Below are 16,968 nucleotides of genomic sequence, written 5' to 3'. Positions count from 1 at the left end.
ACTTGACATTAATTATTATTTAGAGTTCTTTATGGTAGACAGTGTTGTGTGTGCAAAAGCATAGGATTTGTACTCAGAGGATCTAAGTTAGCAGTTTTGAAATCACATGCAATATTTACTTAATTAACAAAAAACTTAACTCAGTTTTCCTTAATTAACAAGACTCATGCTTACCCTTCCTGCCTCACAGATTGTTGTTGACATTAAATGATTAACATGTGTGAAAACATTTTATAAACTACAAATTATTATATGAATGACAGTCAATTTGCTATTAATATTTATTTTAAAAAGCCTATTTTTTAGGAGACATGGGGCTATAATGGGCTCACTGGACATGAGTAAGAAATTACTTTTAAATTAAACCTTGCATTTTCGCCATGTTTTCCAGATTCCTTCAAACCTCCTCAAAGATCTATCGATAAGCCTTTTAGGTTATGTGTATCTGATGTTTTCAAAGGTAAGTGCTACTTCTCCAGTGCTTCTTCAGTATGACCCCTGCCTTTCTGTTCTCTCCTGACCTCTTTTCTTGGACAAAATCATTAAATTGTCTTCAGATTCTCCCTCTTTATGCCAATGTAAGGATCATTGCCAAACTTAAGTGCACAGTTCTTGTTACTTAACTCCCCTGCCCAGAAAATCTTCCATTTACTCACCATTTCCCCATCTCATACTTATCTTCCAGGTATATATTAAAAAAGCTTTATCCTTTATCTCTCTAGCTTCTTCATTTTTTTCTCCCATCAGATCCCTTTAGTTTCTGGATTGTTCACTATTTCTTAACCACGTGGGAGGGTCTTGATTGCCAACATGTGTACCCATGTTTTGCTCCTCCCTCTCTTTATGTTTCTATTTCCTACCCATCTGTAGGCGTCTGGGTCCAATCAGGAGCTATTAGTAGATACTACACATAAGTAAAACGGGAAGTTTAATATAAAGAATTATTAATATGATAAAAAAGTGACTCTGAGATATAAGGAAACTACAGGGTGTCCTGGGGCTGAGGAAGAATACCCAAGGAAGGACAAACAGAAGGGGTGCAGGCCTTGAGAGAAGATGTTGTGTTAAATACCTAAGAATACATCTCACTTAATGAGTACAAAACCTTATACAGAAAACTATAAAATGGAGATGAAATTCAAAATGTCAATGAATAAAAGCATACAACATTTATATATTAGAATAATCAGTATGGTAAAGATATCAGTTGTCCCCCAAATCTCTGTTATCACAGAGCAGGCATTAAAGAGTGGGTTTGGAACTGAGGAACAATAAATTGATAACTGGTGAGTTCCCCAAATACATAGTCTAAGATGTTCCTCTGGATTCTATGTATCTTTTATCATGGCATTTTTCATGCAGTATTATAATTGTTTCTATGCTGTGTGTTTCACTTAGATTGTGAACTCCTTGAGGGCAAGTGCTGTTTTTCCCATATCTATATCCTGCGGGAGCTAGCTCAGTGCCTGGCACATAATACATGCTTAATGTTTGATAAAGGAATAAATAAACGTGTTTCACAAAAATTATTTAATGAAATTGAAATTTATCATTATTACTATTATTAGCTTCCAGCATTCTACTAGTAGTGGAGGAAATATGGTGATGCTTTCCAAATTACTATTACCAATTTAAAATATAAGAGGTGCTTAATTTTCTTTTTGATTAACAATGTTGTGGACTCTACTTTTTCACCTCCTGTTCTCTCTTTAGTCTATTTTCTGGCTCTGCCTACACTGCTCTCCTCAGTATGTTCCCACTAAGGTTACTAAATGACCTCTTGGTTGCCAAAGTCAGTAATAACATTTTCCTTGGTTTCTTTCTTTTTAAAATTAAATTAATTGGAGTGACATTGGTTAATAAAATTATATAGGTTTCAAGTGTACAGTTCTTTAATACATCATCTGTATATGGCATTGTGTGTTCACCACCCAAAGTCAAATCTCCTTTTGTTACCATATATTTGACCCCCTTATCTTGTCTATGTCTCTGACCTCTCTGTATCTTCTGTGCGGATACCTCTTTCTCTGTCTCTTAACTACTCCTGCTTCAGTTCTCTTCTTATTCCACACGCTCTTTTTGGACAGACATCCATGAGTTCATCTACCTCCTGCGTCGTGATGCTTCCCAAATCTGTATCTCCAACCCAAACCTGTTCATACTCTCCAGATATAAATGTGTTAACAGTTGGTGGACATCTCCACAGGGAGTGTCCTCCAAGGGTTCCATTCTCATGGAATTTGGTGTGATTGGTGCCCCCCGGAATGCATCTTCACCTGTGTGTCTGTAGACACTTCAAATTCGTCAAGGCTAAAATGGAGCTTGTTAGTTAATTTCCTATCTCACAGTTAATGCATTGTCAGCTCACATTTCTTCCTTTTTGCTATTACCCCTCACTTACCTTATCACCCTAAATCTGTTACACCTTCTTCCCGAATTCTTGAGTTTATTCCCTTTCTACAGTCACAGTGTGCATTTCAATCAAACCTTCCTTCCTCTCTGACATGAAAATACCACCATGTCCCTTCTTTGTTCACAATTCTTTATTGGTTCCCGTTACTTAATTGAGAATGAAATTCAAACCCTAAGTGTGATTTACGAGGTCCCTTTATCATTTATCCCTTGCCTACCCATGTTGCCTCATGTCTTGCCTGTCCTTCGTTATTCCGTGTGGTCTCATATAATTCCATATAAATGATATAAGGGTCTTAGCACATCCCACGTGTGGTTGTAACTGTGGTTTTGCATATGCAGTTTCCTTCTCCTACCTGTATACACAGCTACCTGGTAATCTGTTCATTCTTCTCAGTGCCAAGCTAAAGGGTAATCATTTTCACTCAATATGGATTCTTCAGTGCATCTTTTTCTGTTTCTAGTGTACATTATTAATAACATTGTCTCCAGACAATGGAATTGTTTTTTGTCTTTCTCTTCACTATTGTAAACTCCTTGTGGGTAGGGGCTTATATGTTCATCTCTTTATTTATTCCCAGAGTTTAGCACAGTGCCTGGTACTTAGTAAGCAATCAACAAATTTTTGAAAAAGGAATAAATACCCACTTTTTGTAATATGAACATTTTTATTTGTAAGAAAATCAAGAGTAGAATGTGATATGTTAAAAACTCTGAGATGATCATTAATGTTCATTGAACTACTCATTTTATGTAATTACTAGGGAACTAACTAGAGCTAGTAATATTAATCATCAGAGAACATTTCTGTATGAATCATTGTAAGATTTGGGCATGTTTTGCAGATCAAGGATCTGGATTTTGTGTAACTGGTAAAATTGAAGCTGGTTATATCCAGGCTGGTGACCGACTACTAGCAATGCCTCCTAATGAAACTTGTACTGCAAAAGGTATTCCTCTGTAAGATTCTTTTGCTAAACAACCCTTAAGTTGAGACAGCAGATTTTAAAAAGTAGTTTAGTTATTAACTCCAGAGTAAATAACCTCTTACTGAAATTGTAACTGACTGTCAAAATGATACTAACTGTTGAAGATAAAAATGTGAAAACATTAAACGATTTTTTTCTCTCGTGACTGTGTGTGTGTGTGTGTGTGTGTGTGTGTGTGTGTGTGTGTGTATATATATACACACACATGTACATATAATACTCTAACTGTAGTAGCATTTTTTTTTTTTTTTCCTTTGTGACCCTGATTCAAGAAGCCTGGTTAGGACTTAGCCAGATGCATAGACACCTGACAGATACATTTAAAATAGTATTCAGTAGCAGAAATTTAAATCTAACCCTGTCCTGACACTAAACAGTCAATAGCAAAGCAGACTGCTACAGTCTGTTGTTTTGAAACGTGTATTTCAGAATTAGTGTAAGTTAACAGCTTTGATCCTATTTATACAAAAAAAAAAGTATTTTACAGGAAGACCTAAGAAAATAAGATGTAAATGCAGAGAATCCTAATGTTGAAAAGAGAAATTGAGCTAGTTTAAAGTGCCACAGTTACTGCTTTTGCACATAATCTAATATATGAGCTTTCATGATGACTGATAACTATTTCCATCTTCTAATCATTTGACCTTACATGTTTGCGTATTATCTTTTTCTGAGTTCTGCTTAAAAGATTATAATTTTATACTTACCCTAAGACTAAGCCTTCCAACTAAGCCTCTGTTTTCAACATAAAACTGAAGATCTGTTTTATACTATAAAATAATATTATTTGGAACAGTATTAAGCTAAAGTATAATCTGGGGATGTTAACATTTTTAAAAATGTCAGTACTTTTCCTTCTGTTAGTTTTATTTATAGTTTATATCCAGAGTTGTACCTGACTAGCTTATAAGTTTGTACATTTCCTTTGAATTAATTTGCTTTCTTCAAAAGCTGATTTCTTAAAGATTGTAAGAAATTAGTGAATATCTGTTTGGGTAACAGTTTAACCTAAATTTAAAGACGAGTAAGGGAATGAAAGCCAAAGTTATTTCCATTTTACCTTTCTGTTCAGATATAAAGTAATACACACTTAAAAAAAAAAAATTCATTTTAACATAAATCTATTGTTTGCAAGTTCAGATCTCTGTTTTTGTTTTTGAAAGTGATCCAGAGCTTAGGTACTTTTGAAATACTAATTTTATATGAGCTTTTTTGAGTATAAGAAATTTTTTATAATCAGTTGATATGAATGAAAACCATGATTTTAAAACTTTCCATGGACCTTACAGATTGACTGTTTTGTGACAATTTGTTCACTTCTGAAAGTCCCACATTATTTCCCTCCCTCCTTCCTGTCCCTCTTCCAGAAAAAATTCTAGCCATTTATCTTTGATCTAGTGGTTCTTAAAAGGAAGCCATATCAGAAGCACCCGGGGAGCAGCACCCCACTCCTTGAGAGCCATGCTTCTAACCCAGCTTGGAGGCTCTGAGTTCTCAGTTCCTAATCCTATTGCTTTTGCTTGATTTACTTGGTTGTTGAATGCACACTTCTGTCTGAACACTTTAGGTGCTCCTGTGGCTCACTAACCAACCAGTGGTGTCCTAAAAGAGAGAAGTGACTAAATCTGCAACCAACAAATGGAAATTCTTAATTACGTTTTTACTGTATTAACATATCAAGTTCACGGAGTGTTGAAAAAGAATTTCTTTGGGTATAATGTCTGTCCAATGAAGAAGGTCCTTAGGAGCATAAATATCATGTATAGGACAATATAACCTGTTTGGGTGGAGAAAATCAGATTATATGTTATCTTTAGAGTATTTCATGTTATAAATTGAGCTTCTAGTATGAAAGCTCTTCAATCTTCAGTTAAGGCTGTTATAAAGTAGCCAGCTCCTGTCTTCAATTCCAGAGTTCATAGCAAAATCAGATACGGTCGTTTAAAATTTACATTTAAAAACTAGGTTTAATTAGTTGTAAATTTAACATGCTTAATATCATAATTGTTAACAATTTTGGAATCGAGAAGCTCTTTGCTACCTTGATGGAAGCTATGGACTCTCTTCTAGAAGTAATTCAGATATGCACATCAATGAAATTTTGAATAAAACTGTAGGTTGTCTCAGAGTTCTTAAGGTTCTCCTTGAGCTTTCAGAAACTCTTGAAGAAACCCACTTTAGAGTATGCTACATGGGAAAAACAAGTATTTCCAGAAAGATATGGGTGAATTATAATTTACTAAAAACATGTTAATCAAGAACTAGTTGTTGGCCTACATATTGTCTTCATCAGAGGCTGAAGTCCCAGTGGAAAGGAACTTACCCCATAGAGTCATAATATATGAGATTCCTTTTAAAGTCTTTGAATAAGGTAGCTGAGTATTGCCCTTTGCAATTGTTCTCCAGGATTATCCCTAGGTAGGAAAGTTATATAGCAACACCTGAGATCATTTTTAAATTAAATGTCCTTACACTATGAATCTACTCCTTTTCACGTAACCAGTTATCATAGTGCGTATCTCTCTCTGGGAAGCAATTCTTTTGATACACAAGTTAGTGGAGGGGTCAGCCAAGAGCCCTGGTGCCCTGTGTTACTTGGTTACTGGTTAGTTGAAGAACACAGGCGATTATTTAGGTAGTTGTCTAATTAAAAATAAAGGTCAAGGCTAGGTCCCTTCCCCAGTCCCATCTTTTATGTTATTAAAAATAATATGAACTGTATTTATTATGCCTGCATCCATTAATAATAGAGAAATATTTGAAGGGGGGTTGTTTAATGAATATAGTCAGTTGTGTAAATGAGTTTAAAATTCTTGATTAAAATAGCAGAAATCAGCCTCTTATGAACACATGCAAGTCAGTTTATGTTTGGGGTGGTGTTCCAGAAGAGTCAAGTCTAGAGGAAGTGTGTTTTCCTCAACGCTCACAGTTACCCTTCTCACTCTCAATCCATTCATATTGAAAATGATGAGTAGTGACTGGTGAGGCACGAATCAGCCAAACTCTCTTGGTTGTTATGGTTCGATATTGTGGTGTTTTACTGTGTTCTTTGGTTCTTACTCATTTCCAGGAATCACTCTGCACGATGAACCTGTCGACTGGGCGGCGGCAGGTGATCATGTTAGTCTCACGCTGGTGGGGATGGATATCATCAAAATCAAGTGAGTGAGAAAATGAGTTGAAATGACCACTGTTTTGGATATAGGACCTCAAAACACACACATTTTGCAATTCACCAGTTCAAATGAAAGAATGAGTATTCTGAATCTCATTTGGCCCCAAATTGGCAGTTATTGAAAGTATAAGAACGATAAGAAAAACCTACTTAAAATGGAAATTAATACATGTCAGCACACACACTTGACATGTTCTTTGAGTGAAAGCTGCACTGTGTGAGAATGATGTAAGGCTAACAGTGGTATAAAGCCACACTTTAACCCAGAGGGGGGTATGTAGAAAAAGTCCCTAATTTGCTTGATCGTTTTGCTTTGCACAGGGTTTTAGAGGGACTCCTATGTGAGGTGTATTTATTTATCCCCCAATTACCTTCTCTCCTCTTTTTGTTACAGTGTTGGCTGCATATTTTGTGGCCCCAAAGAACCCATTAGAGCTTGCACTCGTTTCAGAGCCCGAATCCTCATCTTTAATATTGAAATTCCTATCACTAAAGGATTTCCTGTAAGTTCCAAAATGTTTCATTATTACGGTTATTATGAATTCAAAGTCACTTTATCCTAACAAGTGATAAATTTCTTTACAAGTGATGATGCTCAGTTGTTTTCAGCGAACATCTTGTTATTCTAATCCAGAAAAACATGAAATTAGAATTTGAAAATCATTTTTAATTTGATTTTTATTTTGATCCTTGAACCTGAAGATTTTCTTCAAAAAAACATTGAGAAGAAATTTCATAATCAATAGGATACAAGCTGATGATAATAAAATTCATCTAGGCAAAGTGGTAGATACTTTTTTGCTGTTTTCTAAAGTTTGCCTGACTAATCTTACATTGGGTCTTTCTGTTTTTTGTTTTGTTTTAATATGCTTATTTGTAGCATTTCTGATTATAAAAGTGATACAAAGTTATAGAAAATTTTGGAAAACACAAGAAAATAAAGATAATAATGTTCTAGAATTGCATAATCCATAAATGTTACATTCCAGTGTATTTTTTACCCATTGTGTTTATGGTTGTTCACCCATTGGTGTTTATGGGTTTATTCTGGGGGTGCTTGACATAGGGTACACTTAATTGTGCTGAAACAACACCTTTAGACAGCATGCATGCTGTGAGGTTGGTTTGCAGATTTTCATTGACCAGAGTCATTTGAACATACACATTTTTGGGAGGAGGGCAATTTTATACTATAATGTTACTTACCCAGAAAAGATACTACTCCTTGTGCATAGCATGAATTCCTTGTTTTATGTGTAATTTTTTTCATTTATTTGGAGACATACTCTGTTTATAATTTGGTACCTTACTTTTGCTACTTAACACATGAGCATTTTCCTATTAGACTTTTTTTTTTCTTGATCAGCTTCTGTAGTACAGATTGTGCACGACAGTAAAAAGTGTTTCTCATTGGAATTAAATGGCTTGCCTTTGCAAATATAGAGTCTTTCACCATTTGACACATCTTTGCAATAAAAGTAAGACAGTAATAGTAATTGACCTTTACATTTTAAGTTAGTGATAGTATTTTAGAGTTTGGAAATAAATTTATTTAGCTCATTTAAATTCATTTTATACTTACGCATTTTTATTTGCGATAACTGTATACTATGCTTATAATTCTTTATAATTATTTCTATGTAAATTTGATCATATAAAATTATATTTATAAGGTACAGTTTAAGTATTTTAGTTTTATAATTGTATTCCATTTCTCCCATATGCTAAAAAAAGTAAAAGCTTCTCTCCAAAAAAATTGTTATAGTTGAAAATATTTAATTTTTAAACATTCAAAATTCATGTGTTGATAGTCAAGAAACTACAACTTAATTGCTATGAACAAATGGCACTCATTCTTAGAAAGCAGTATGTCCAATGGAGAGAAGCTGGAGAGGTTGGTTACTGCATGTTTTTACTCATGCAGCAATCATCTTTGCCAGTGGAGAGGTAGAGAGGTCAAGAGGTCAGTGGTTACTTTGAATAGTAATACTGTCTTCCTGCCTACTGTAGTTTCTTAAAAATAAGTATAAATTGAAAGTTTTTCAGTGCTGCGTTATGAAATTCTACCCGCATATATTGATTTACGAATAGCAAGATGAAATTTGTTTCAGAAAAAACGGACGTATTTTGTCATTGTCCAGTCAGTGGGAAGAAACCTTAAAAAAAATTTTTTTTAATCAAGTAAAGGCTTTCTAAGCAATTAAAATTTTACTGCTTAGGAACTAATTCCTTAACGCTGCATAAATATATTTGTTTCTCTTGGTTTATGTGCTACACTCTATTTAAGAAGGAAAAATAGAAGAATTTAAGTAAATTCATGTTTGATGTTTTTATTGTGGTGAAAGAAAATATTCATAACATAAGACTTACATTTTAACCATTTTTAAGTATACAGTTCAGTGGCATTTAAGTACATTCACATTGTTGTGCTACCATCAGCACCATCCATCTCCAGAACCTTTCCTCATCCCCAAACTGAAACTGTACCCATCAAACACTAACTCCCCACTCCCATCCCCCAAACCCGTGGAACCGCTATTCTGCTTTCTGTGTCTATGAATTTGACTCTTCTGGGCACCTCATGTAAGTGGAATCATACCCTATTTGTGTTTTTGAGTCTGGCTTATTTTACTTAGCATGTTTTCAGTGTTCATCCGTATTGTAGCATGTATCAGAATTTCAACCATTTTTAAGGCTGAATGACATTGCGTTGTATGTATATGCCACCTTTTGTTTGTTTATTCATCTGTTAATGATGCCCTGAAATCTTACCTTCTTCTTTGGGAAATAGCACTTCAGCTTTCCCTTAAGAAATTACCTCTTCTTATTGATTTATTTTGCTGCCTAATAGGTTATATAGTGCATTATAGTTTATAAAACACTAGATATTTTGATTCTCACAACCCCACGTGAAATACAGAGTCTTAACCTTTATCTGAAACTCTTCAGGCTAGTGTGCTTCAGAATTCAGAGATGTTCATATTTTAGAAAGGTGATGTGATGCATGCGTGTTATACAAAACCCACGACAGAATGGGGCAACACCTTGTAATTAAACATACTAATATTTCTTTGCCACAACTTATTGATTAATGTTAATGCTAAATGAAATAAATAGGACTAAAATTAAATCACTTCAATACAAGTCCCATTTTACTACTTATGTGGATTTATAACAATTAGGCAAAAGTAAGGTTTTCAGTATTTTGGGATTTTGGAATTGCAAGAAAGAGCTTGTGGGCTTGTTATAGTATTGTGCCCATTGACAGATGAGGAATTGGAGACTTGAGAGGTTGTGACTATCTGAAAAATAAATGATCAAGCCAGGACTCATAATCAGCACTTTTCACTTTGAAGTTCAATACTATTTTTCTTTTACATTATGCTGCGATTTGCTTTGAATTGTAGTTGACGTTGGTTATATATAATATGAATTAACATGTTAAGATAGTATATAATCACTTTCCATTTATTTACATGTAGATTTCTTGACTCATGTGTTCAACGGGTACTTTGTTTGTGCTGCTGTCTGTGAGACACTGTGGAGATAGACAGAACCTAACCCATGCTGCCACAACCCGTTCTTCATCCATCCTGATTTTACCCTGCAACTCACACATAGCTCGCATGGGTTAGAAGGAACTTACTAAGTTCTTGTGCCTCTGTTCTTTCAAATTTGGCAAGCCATGGAGGCCAGTTACCAATTTCTTAAGTCACATTTGAGCCCAGCAAAGGGAACCCTGCTTGTTCACCTGGTTGTTGTTGCACAAGGGACATTTCTTAGTTCTGTAGACCTACGTTTGTGTCACGTTGCTGCTGATTGATACCGGACCAGTGCACAAACGTAGCTCTCACCACTTTACCACGCATTGTTGAAGTTCTCTCCCCACCCACCCCACGCCCCCCCACCCCCACCCCAAGAGTTAGTTCTTCATTTTTTCTGGAATCTTTCCAGTTTATAATGGTCAGATGCCATTGAAAAAGAAAACTAATTTGCCTTTGTAGAGTAATGGGGGTTCCGTTGTGCCTTAAAAGAAAACAAAACCATGTGACTGATTTTCTCCATGTGTTTTAGGTGCTCTTTATGTCTTCATTCTTACAAGTTCATTTCACAAATATTTACTGAGTGCCAGTTAGACGTCTGACACTGGTACACATACTTCTTTTTCTCACAGAGTTCATATTTGCATAGGATGACAGACATTCAAACTAGCAATTATAGTAAAAGTGAGATGTTACGTAGAGAGAGTAGGGGACATCGAGGATGGGTATCTAGCTCAGACTAGGGGTTCAGGCTTCTTGCAGGAAGTGATACTCTCCTGGGAGCAGGAGGAGGATGAGGAGGAGTTAGCCCAGTGAAGCTGTGTTCTAGGCAGGGGGCATAGTACCTGCAAAGCCTAAGGGTCAGAAAGGGCTTGGTACATGTAGGGAATGAAAGCTCTATGTGTTTGAACATAGAACGCAAGAGAGGATGGAGAAAGGTGAGGCTGGACAGGTTAGGAAGGGTTAGATTGAGAAGGGCCTCAGTGTCTTGTAGTGGAATTAAAGTTTCTATGGTCTTAAGTAGCAAGGGCATATCATTAACCTTGTATTTTAGAATGTCAGTCGGGTAGGTATGAAGAAGGGGTTATGTGATACAAGGACAGGAGTCGTGGCAGAGAGACCAGGAAGGAGCCTCCATTTTAATTCACAGGAGAGAAGATTGTCCTGGACTACTTTTGTAACAGTGAGGAAAGAGAGAAGGAGACAGAACTAGAAAACAAAGTGCTGATTGAATCACTCGGAGTTTAGAAAGTTCCTAAGTCCAGGGTTGTGCATCCACAGCTAAGTCCTCCTTGTATTTCTGTTTTCTGAATGAGCAAACTGTTTTAGCCAGGAAATTCCAGAGTAGACGTGTCAGTGTTTCTTCGGGCAAACAGCGTGAAGCAGTATTTACAAACCGCAGAAACGTTCATGGCTTTGCCCCTTCCTGGGTATTCGATCTTTTCCAAAATATGGGCATCGTGCACATCGGTGCCCGTGATTTGAGTGGAGGACAGTCACTCTAACTCTGACTCCAGTTGACCTCAGCATAAAATTCGTCTCCGACTCCTGTCACCACAACCACTTGAAGATACTTAAGGCCTTTTTGATGTTAAGTTTTCTTAAACATGAAACATGAACAATAATAGCTGATACCTAGGGCCATCAATTAAGTGAATGGTTACCATTTTAAAATGGCTGGGCACCACTTTCAGGTAGCCTCTGATTTTCCTCATTTTAACGAGAAGGATCCGAGGCTGGGGATGTTGGGGGGAGACGGCTGTTAAAGGACTTGCCCCAATTCATACGGCTGGAAAAGGTGAAGTTAGGATTTGAACTCACGTCTGCCTGACTTCAAAGCCGTCTAAACTCCCATATAATATTTTATTCTCATTATCCAAACGATGAATCCATTAATTCCCGCTCTCACAGGATTCCCCTTCCCTCGTTTTTCTGATGCACATTTGTTGAACATCTGTACCAGGTGCTGTCTCTAATCCTATTTAATTCTCGTCACAACCCTGTAAGGAGGTTATGTAACTCACTAAAGTTGACACAGTAAGTGGTGGAGGAGATATCTGAACTGCCTGCCTGTTTCCCCTAGTAATAAGTTAAGGAACAACCTGATTGGAACGGTTAGACTTGGAGGAGGCAACTGGAGATCCTGTAGGACTCCGGGCAGCAGTGCTGACTTTAGTGTTAAATGTGAGCACCGGAACGATAGGCCGGAGACGCTACGGTAAGCAGTTTTTTTTCAATATTATGATTTTATGTTTTAGGTGCTGTTACACTACCAAACTGTCAGCGAACCTGCCATTATTAAACGATTGATTAGCGTTCTAAGCAAAAACACGGGTGAAGTCACCAAGAAGAAGCCTAAGTGAGTGTTTAATGCATAAGTAATGGACACAGGGAATTCAAGCAGATTTCTTACAGTTTAATTCATTTGTGTAGTGTATCTTTTGGTGGTAAGTGAAGTCTGTCTTTACTTTTCCAGTAATCACTTTCTTCCAGGACTAGATTAAAACAGACACAAAAACAAATGTTGAAGCTGCTATTTTCGGTATGAATGCAAGATATAATTTCTGTTCTGTATGGTGGTGGTGGGGTGTGAATTGTAAATAAACATGGAAATATTAACTTAGATGTATATGTGAAGTCCTACATAGTGACAATACAAAAATAAAGGCACTTAAAAAGTCACCCCTACATTTTAAAAGATGAATGTAATTTATGCCTAGCCACTGTTTCCAAATTCCAGCTGAGTGTTCTTCTTACCTTTCTTGTCATCTCCTAAATGAGAATCATTCCCTGTGCTAAGAATACCCCAGAAAGAAAGTGAACTGCACACTCTGTAGCTACTTGGTTTTTCCCCACCCAGAAAGTGTTTTCCTTCTGCTCAAAATCCACCTGGAGCCTTACTCTGAGGTGATCACCATCGTGTTGGTCCCCTCCGGTTCCCATTAATATCTAGGCCTGGGTGTGGACGATTCCCCTTTGGCTGGGACAATGTTGGGATTTTTCAAAGGAAGTGCGTCCTGAGAACTTAAGTTTCTTACCCTGATTCAACTAAAGGCTAACCACAGTTTAGCTTGGCTGCTTCAGCTTTGGGGTTTTCCTCACTTCAGCCCTATGGGGAATCCCACCCAAAATCCCCTCTTTGCAGTCCTTTTGTGTTCCTCCTCATTTGCACCTGTGTAAGAAGCTAAAGGTAGTTAGTGGGTTAATGGGTTGGGTGCAGGTGGAAGAGAGAATATTCACACTGTTCTAAACCCATGCCTGTTTCTCAGATAGGAAGAAAGGGCTACTTAATCTCTCTTAAAGATAGTTCTTTATTTTCAGTCTGAATCGTCAGCTTCTAGCATGAATGTGTGCCATCACGTTCTGAGAAAAGTGATGTAACTAATGACTGACATTTCTTGAGGACCACTGTTTTCTAGGCTCTGGAATGCTTCTGCATGGTTTATAGTCACAGGCACCATGTGAAGCAAGTACTATCCTTTTACCCATTTTTCAGATAAGGAAAACGAGGCTTAGAGAGGTTTATAACATGTTCAACGTCATAAGGCTAGCAAGTAGCAGAGCCAGGATTCTAACCCAGTGAGTTGCTTCACATAAATGATACTCTTTTTGGCAGGAGCCAGGTTGTTTGACCCAGACAAGTGATTTGGAGAATTTTCAATCTGAAATGTGCTCATCCTGTCTAATCCTGAAATTTCCTCTTCCTTCTCCTGCTACAGAGTCCTAGCTCAGTGATGTTGGGTCTTAATACAGTCTCATGTTAGTTTTCCCTGTCACCTTATCTGTGACTTAGTCCTTTTCTCTTATTTTGCACCAACATCATTGGGCCTTTTCCTTTCATCTTCACTCACAGCGCATTGTGGACTCGATTGCTTTATATGGAGTGGAATTGAACTTTCTAGAAACTAAGCACAAACTATGATTATACAGATGCTCTCCTTCCTGAGGAATGTGACTTTGGGCTGAAATTGTCTAAAACAAATATTTGGAAATTTGGGAATAATTTTTTAGAAACTTGTTTGTCTTATTCTGTCTTTCCCTGAACTAATTTTTCAGAAGGCGAGCTCGTGATTGCTTTTAGAGCACATCAAAATTAAATTAGAGCACATTTTCAGAATGTCCCCTTTTGGGTTTTACCTCTTTTAGTAAGTGTGGGTGGGGCCCATGTATAAAGACTTTGGTTTGCTTGCTTATCTGTATGAGCCTGTTTCCCGTCAGTCCCATGCTCCAACCCCCGTCATTTCCTGCAAACATCATATTGTGGGAAAATCTTCTTAGGTGAATTTGTCCCGAGCCTCTGTTAAAGGACCACTGTTCCTATGTGAGGAAAGACAGAGGACAGAGGTAGAGAGATTGAGTGTAGTCTGTTGGCACTGGAGATCATAACTCCCTCACACATAATCCACCCATTAGAATTTTACTAGGGAAGACACAGGGATACAATGCGACTTTGGGCTGAAATTGTCTAAAACAAATATTTGGAAATTTTGGAATACATTTTTAGAAACTTGTTTGTCTTATTCTGACTTTCCCTGAACTAATTTTTCAGGTATACATTGTATCCCTCTCTTAAAGTGAGAGTAACTCAATTTCTTTATTAGATAGTTGAATCTCTCAGTTGTATGAGGAAATGAAAGGGGAGGCTTTGGTGAAGGGGCCTTGAGCATAGTTTAGGTTATAGGCTCCTTTAAGGGACAGAGTTGTATTTGGAAGATTGGTAAAAATATGTATATGTGAACTAGCTAATATTTCTTAAATCTAGAATTACTCGTGTCATTTTTGTCAACTAACCCAGAAAAATTCAAAGCACATATTTCACATTAAGAAAATTATTTTTAAAAGCTTTTGAAAAACTAACTTGATTTGTCGATTAAGTGTAAAATATTTATTTCACCTCTATTGTATATCCATTTGTTCCTCTTTTTTTTCTCACCCTTCATAGGTTGTTGACTAAAGGCCAGAATGCAATGGTAGAGCTACAGACACAAAGACCAATCGCACTTGAGCTATACAAAGACTTTAAAGAGCTGGGGAGATTTATGCTGCGTTACAGTGGTTCTACAATAGCTGCTGGTGTAGTCACTGAGGTATTTTAAAGCAACTGCTTATGTATCCATGGCTCTGATGTCTTTGCTTTTTCTACTCTTTAAGAGTGATTACTGAAATTTTATGGCTTAAGGGAAACACAGTTATGGTATTAGAACAAGACTGAAAAATTTATATTAAAAAATTAAAAGAAAGATAGAAAGAAAAGTTTGGTCTTAGAACTTCCTGCAGTGAGCCTTCCAAACAATTTCTCCACTAATAATATTGCTCAAAATTAAAGGAAATGCACGGAAAAATCTGTTAAGTATGCAATCTAAATTATGAGAATACAGCCTTTAAGAGTCAAATGAATTGGGAGGTAGTAATTTCATTTAATGGAAGAGCCCTCATTAAATTTTTTGCTTAAATAACTGGTTCTCAGGGCATGAAATGATTTGTTCAAAAAGTTCAATGAACATATCAGTAATGTTTCTGAAACAAACCTATTATCTAATGTGAGGTGCAGTTGAGTTTTGGAGAACATAGCCAGAAATGAACCAGAAAATTTAAAAGGGGTTTTATTAGTTTATATAATTACTTTCTGCATAACACTTACTGGTTGTAAACTTTAATCATGGGGCTTTAGGGTGCATGAAAACTCAGTTATACACCATGTACCATGTAAAAGGCTCTGGAGTTAAAGTGCCACGTTTGTGTTACTGCTCCACTGATATCTAGCAGCACAAGTACAATATTTCTCCTTCCATTTGTTCTTCTATAAAAACGGGGGAATAGAATCTACCTCCTTGAGTTGTGAAATGAAATGACCGATAGAAAGACTTGGCACAGTCATTGTCACACATATAAAGCATTCAATAAATGTTATTTAATACCATTGTCATCAATATCACACTTAATCTATCAAAGTATCCCTTATAAAAGAGTATTCTAAAAATAGAGTCTCTTGTGGAAAATAATGGAGAGGTTATAGTTAATCTCAGAAATAGCATAACTAAGGAAGGGAAAAAGTTGCAGGAAAAAGAAAAAAAGTTTCATCTTGATGTAATGATTATTTCACTGCCATTTTTCTTTTGTTATTGTTCTTATAATATGATTGATGAAATTATAGCAAATAATGTTTTTTCCTTTACAGATAAAAGAATGATGGGGTCAGAATTTTACCATGTCTTCAAAATGCAAGGAAATAGCTAACTTCTGTTTTTAAAGAATCCAGTTAATTCAGTTAAAGGAAGAATGTGCCATTGATAATTTTTTTAAATGAGAGAAAATTAAAGTTACGATCAGCTGCAAAGAAGTATTAATCATCATTCCTGCAAAAATTTGAAGTTGCCCACTGGCAAAGAAAGGCTAATATTGTATTTTCATTTTTAAAAACCAGCTTTCCCTTTGAAGTATTAGTAAATGGATTTACTTTGTTGAGATTTATGGAATCTAGCAGAAATATGTTTTAGAAGACATTGGATCATCATGAAATGAACTCTACTTCCAGCCACACCACAGAAAGTTTACAGTTTTCTTTTGATTTTCAACTCTACTGCATACATTTTAAGGAAAAATAACTAAATTGGGTTGTTGAGGTAGTTAATATTTGACCTGAACAATTTTTTTCCCTTTGGTTAACTCTAAGAAAAGATTTGCTAAAGGTTACAAGAAAGGTGTTTTGTGTTGAGCCTAAGAATGTTCTTTCGCCAATAAGTAAACTTTTGAAAGACTAGTTTGGAATTAGTGGAAACTGTTACTTTGGTATCCAAGATATTATTTAAGGTGTAAAGCCAACTAATAAAATACCTTAGTTTGAGCATAA

The 16,968-nt window shown here is 36.2% G+C and overlaps 1 protein-coding gene across 2 annotated transcripts in view; it reads left to right on the top strand.

Moving 5' to 3' along the window:
* Positions 1-16,968, top strand: part of HBS1L (HBS1 like translational GTPase) — a 76,599-nt gene extending 59,631 nt beyond the window's left edge. For both annotated transcript variants that reach the window (XM_019732730.2, XM_074333612.1), the window contains 7 exons: positions 392-460; positions 3,258-3,362; positions 6,472-6,562; positions 6,971-7,079; positions 12,377-12,477; positions 15,061-15,205; positions 16,297-16,968. In XM_019732730.2, the coding sequence (XP_019588289.2) occupies positions 392-460; positions 3,258-3,362; positions 6,472-6,562; positions 6,971-7,079; positions 12,377-12,477; positions 15,061-15,205; positions 16,297-16,308 (632 nt within the window). In that variant the 3' untranslated portion in view covers positions 16,309-16,968. The remainder of the gene's footprint in view (positions 1-391; positions 461-3,257; positions 3,363-6,471; positions 6,563-6,970; positions 7,080-12,376; positions 12,478-15,060; positions 15,206-16,296) is intronic.

This window comes from Rhinolophus sinicus, linkage group LG05, assembly GCF_036562045.2.
Source record: "Rhinolophus sinicus isolate RSC01 linkage group LG05, ASM3656204v1, whole genome shotgun sequence".
Taxonomy (NCBI): Eukaryota; Metazoa; Chordata; class Mammalia; order Chiroptera; family Rhinolophidae; genus Rhinolophus; species Rhinolophus sinicus.
This window is presented reverse-complemented; position numbering and strand designations above follow the sequence as displayed.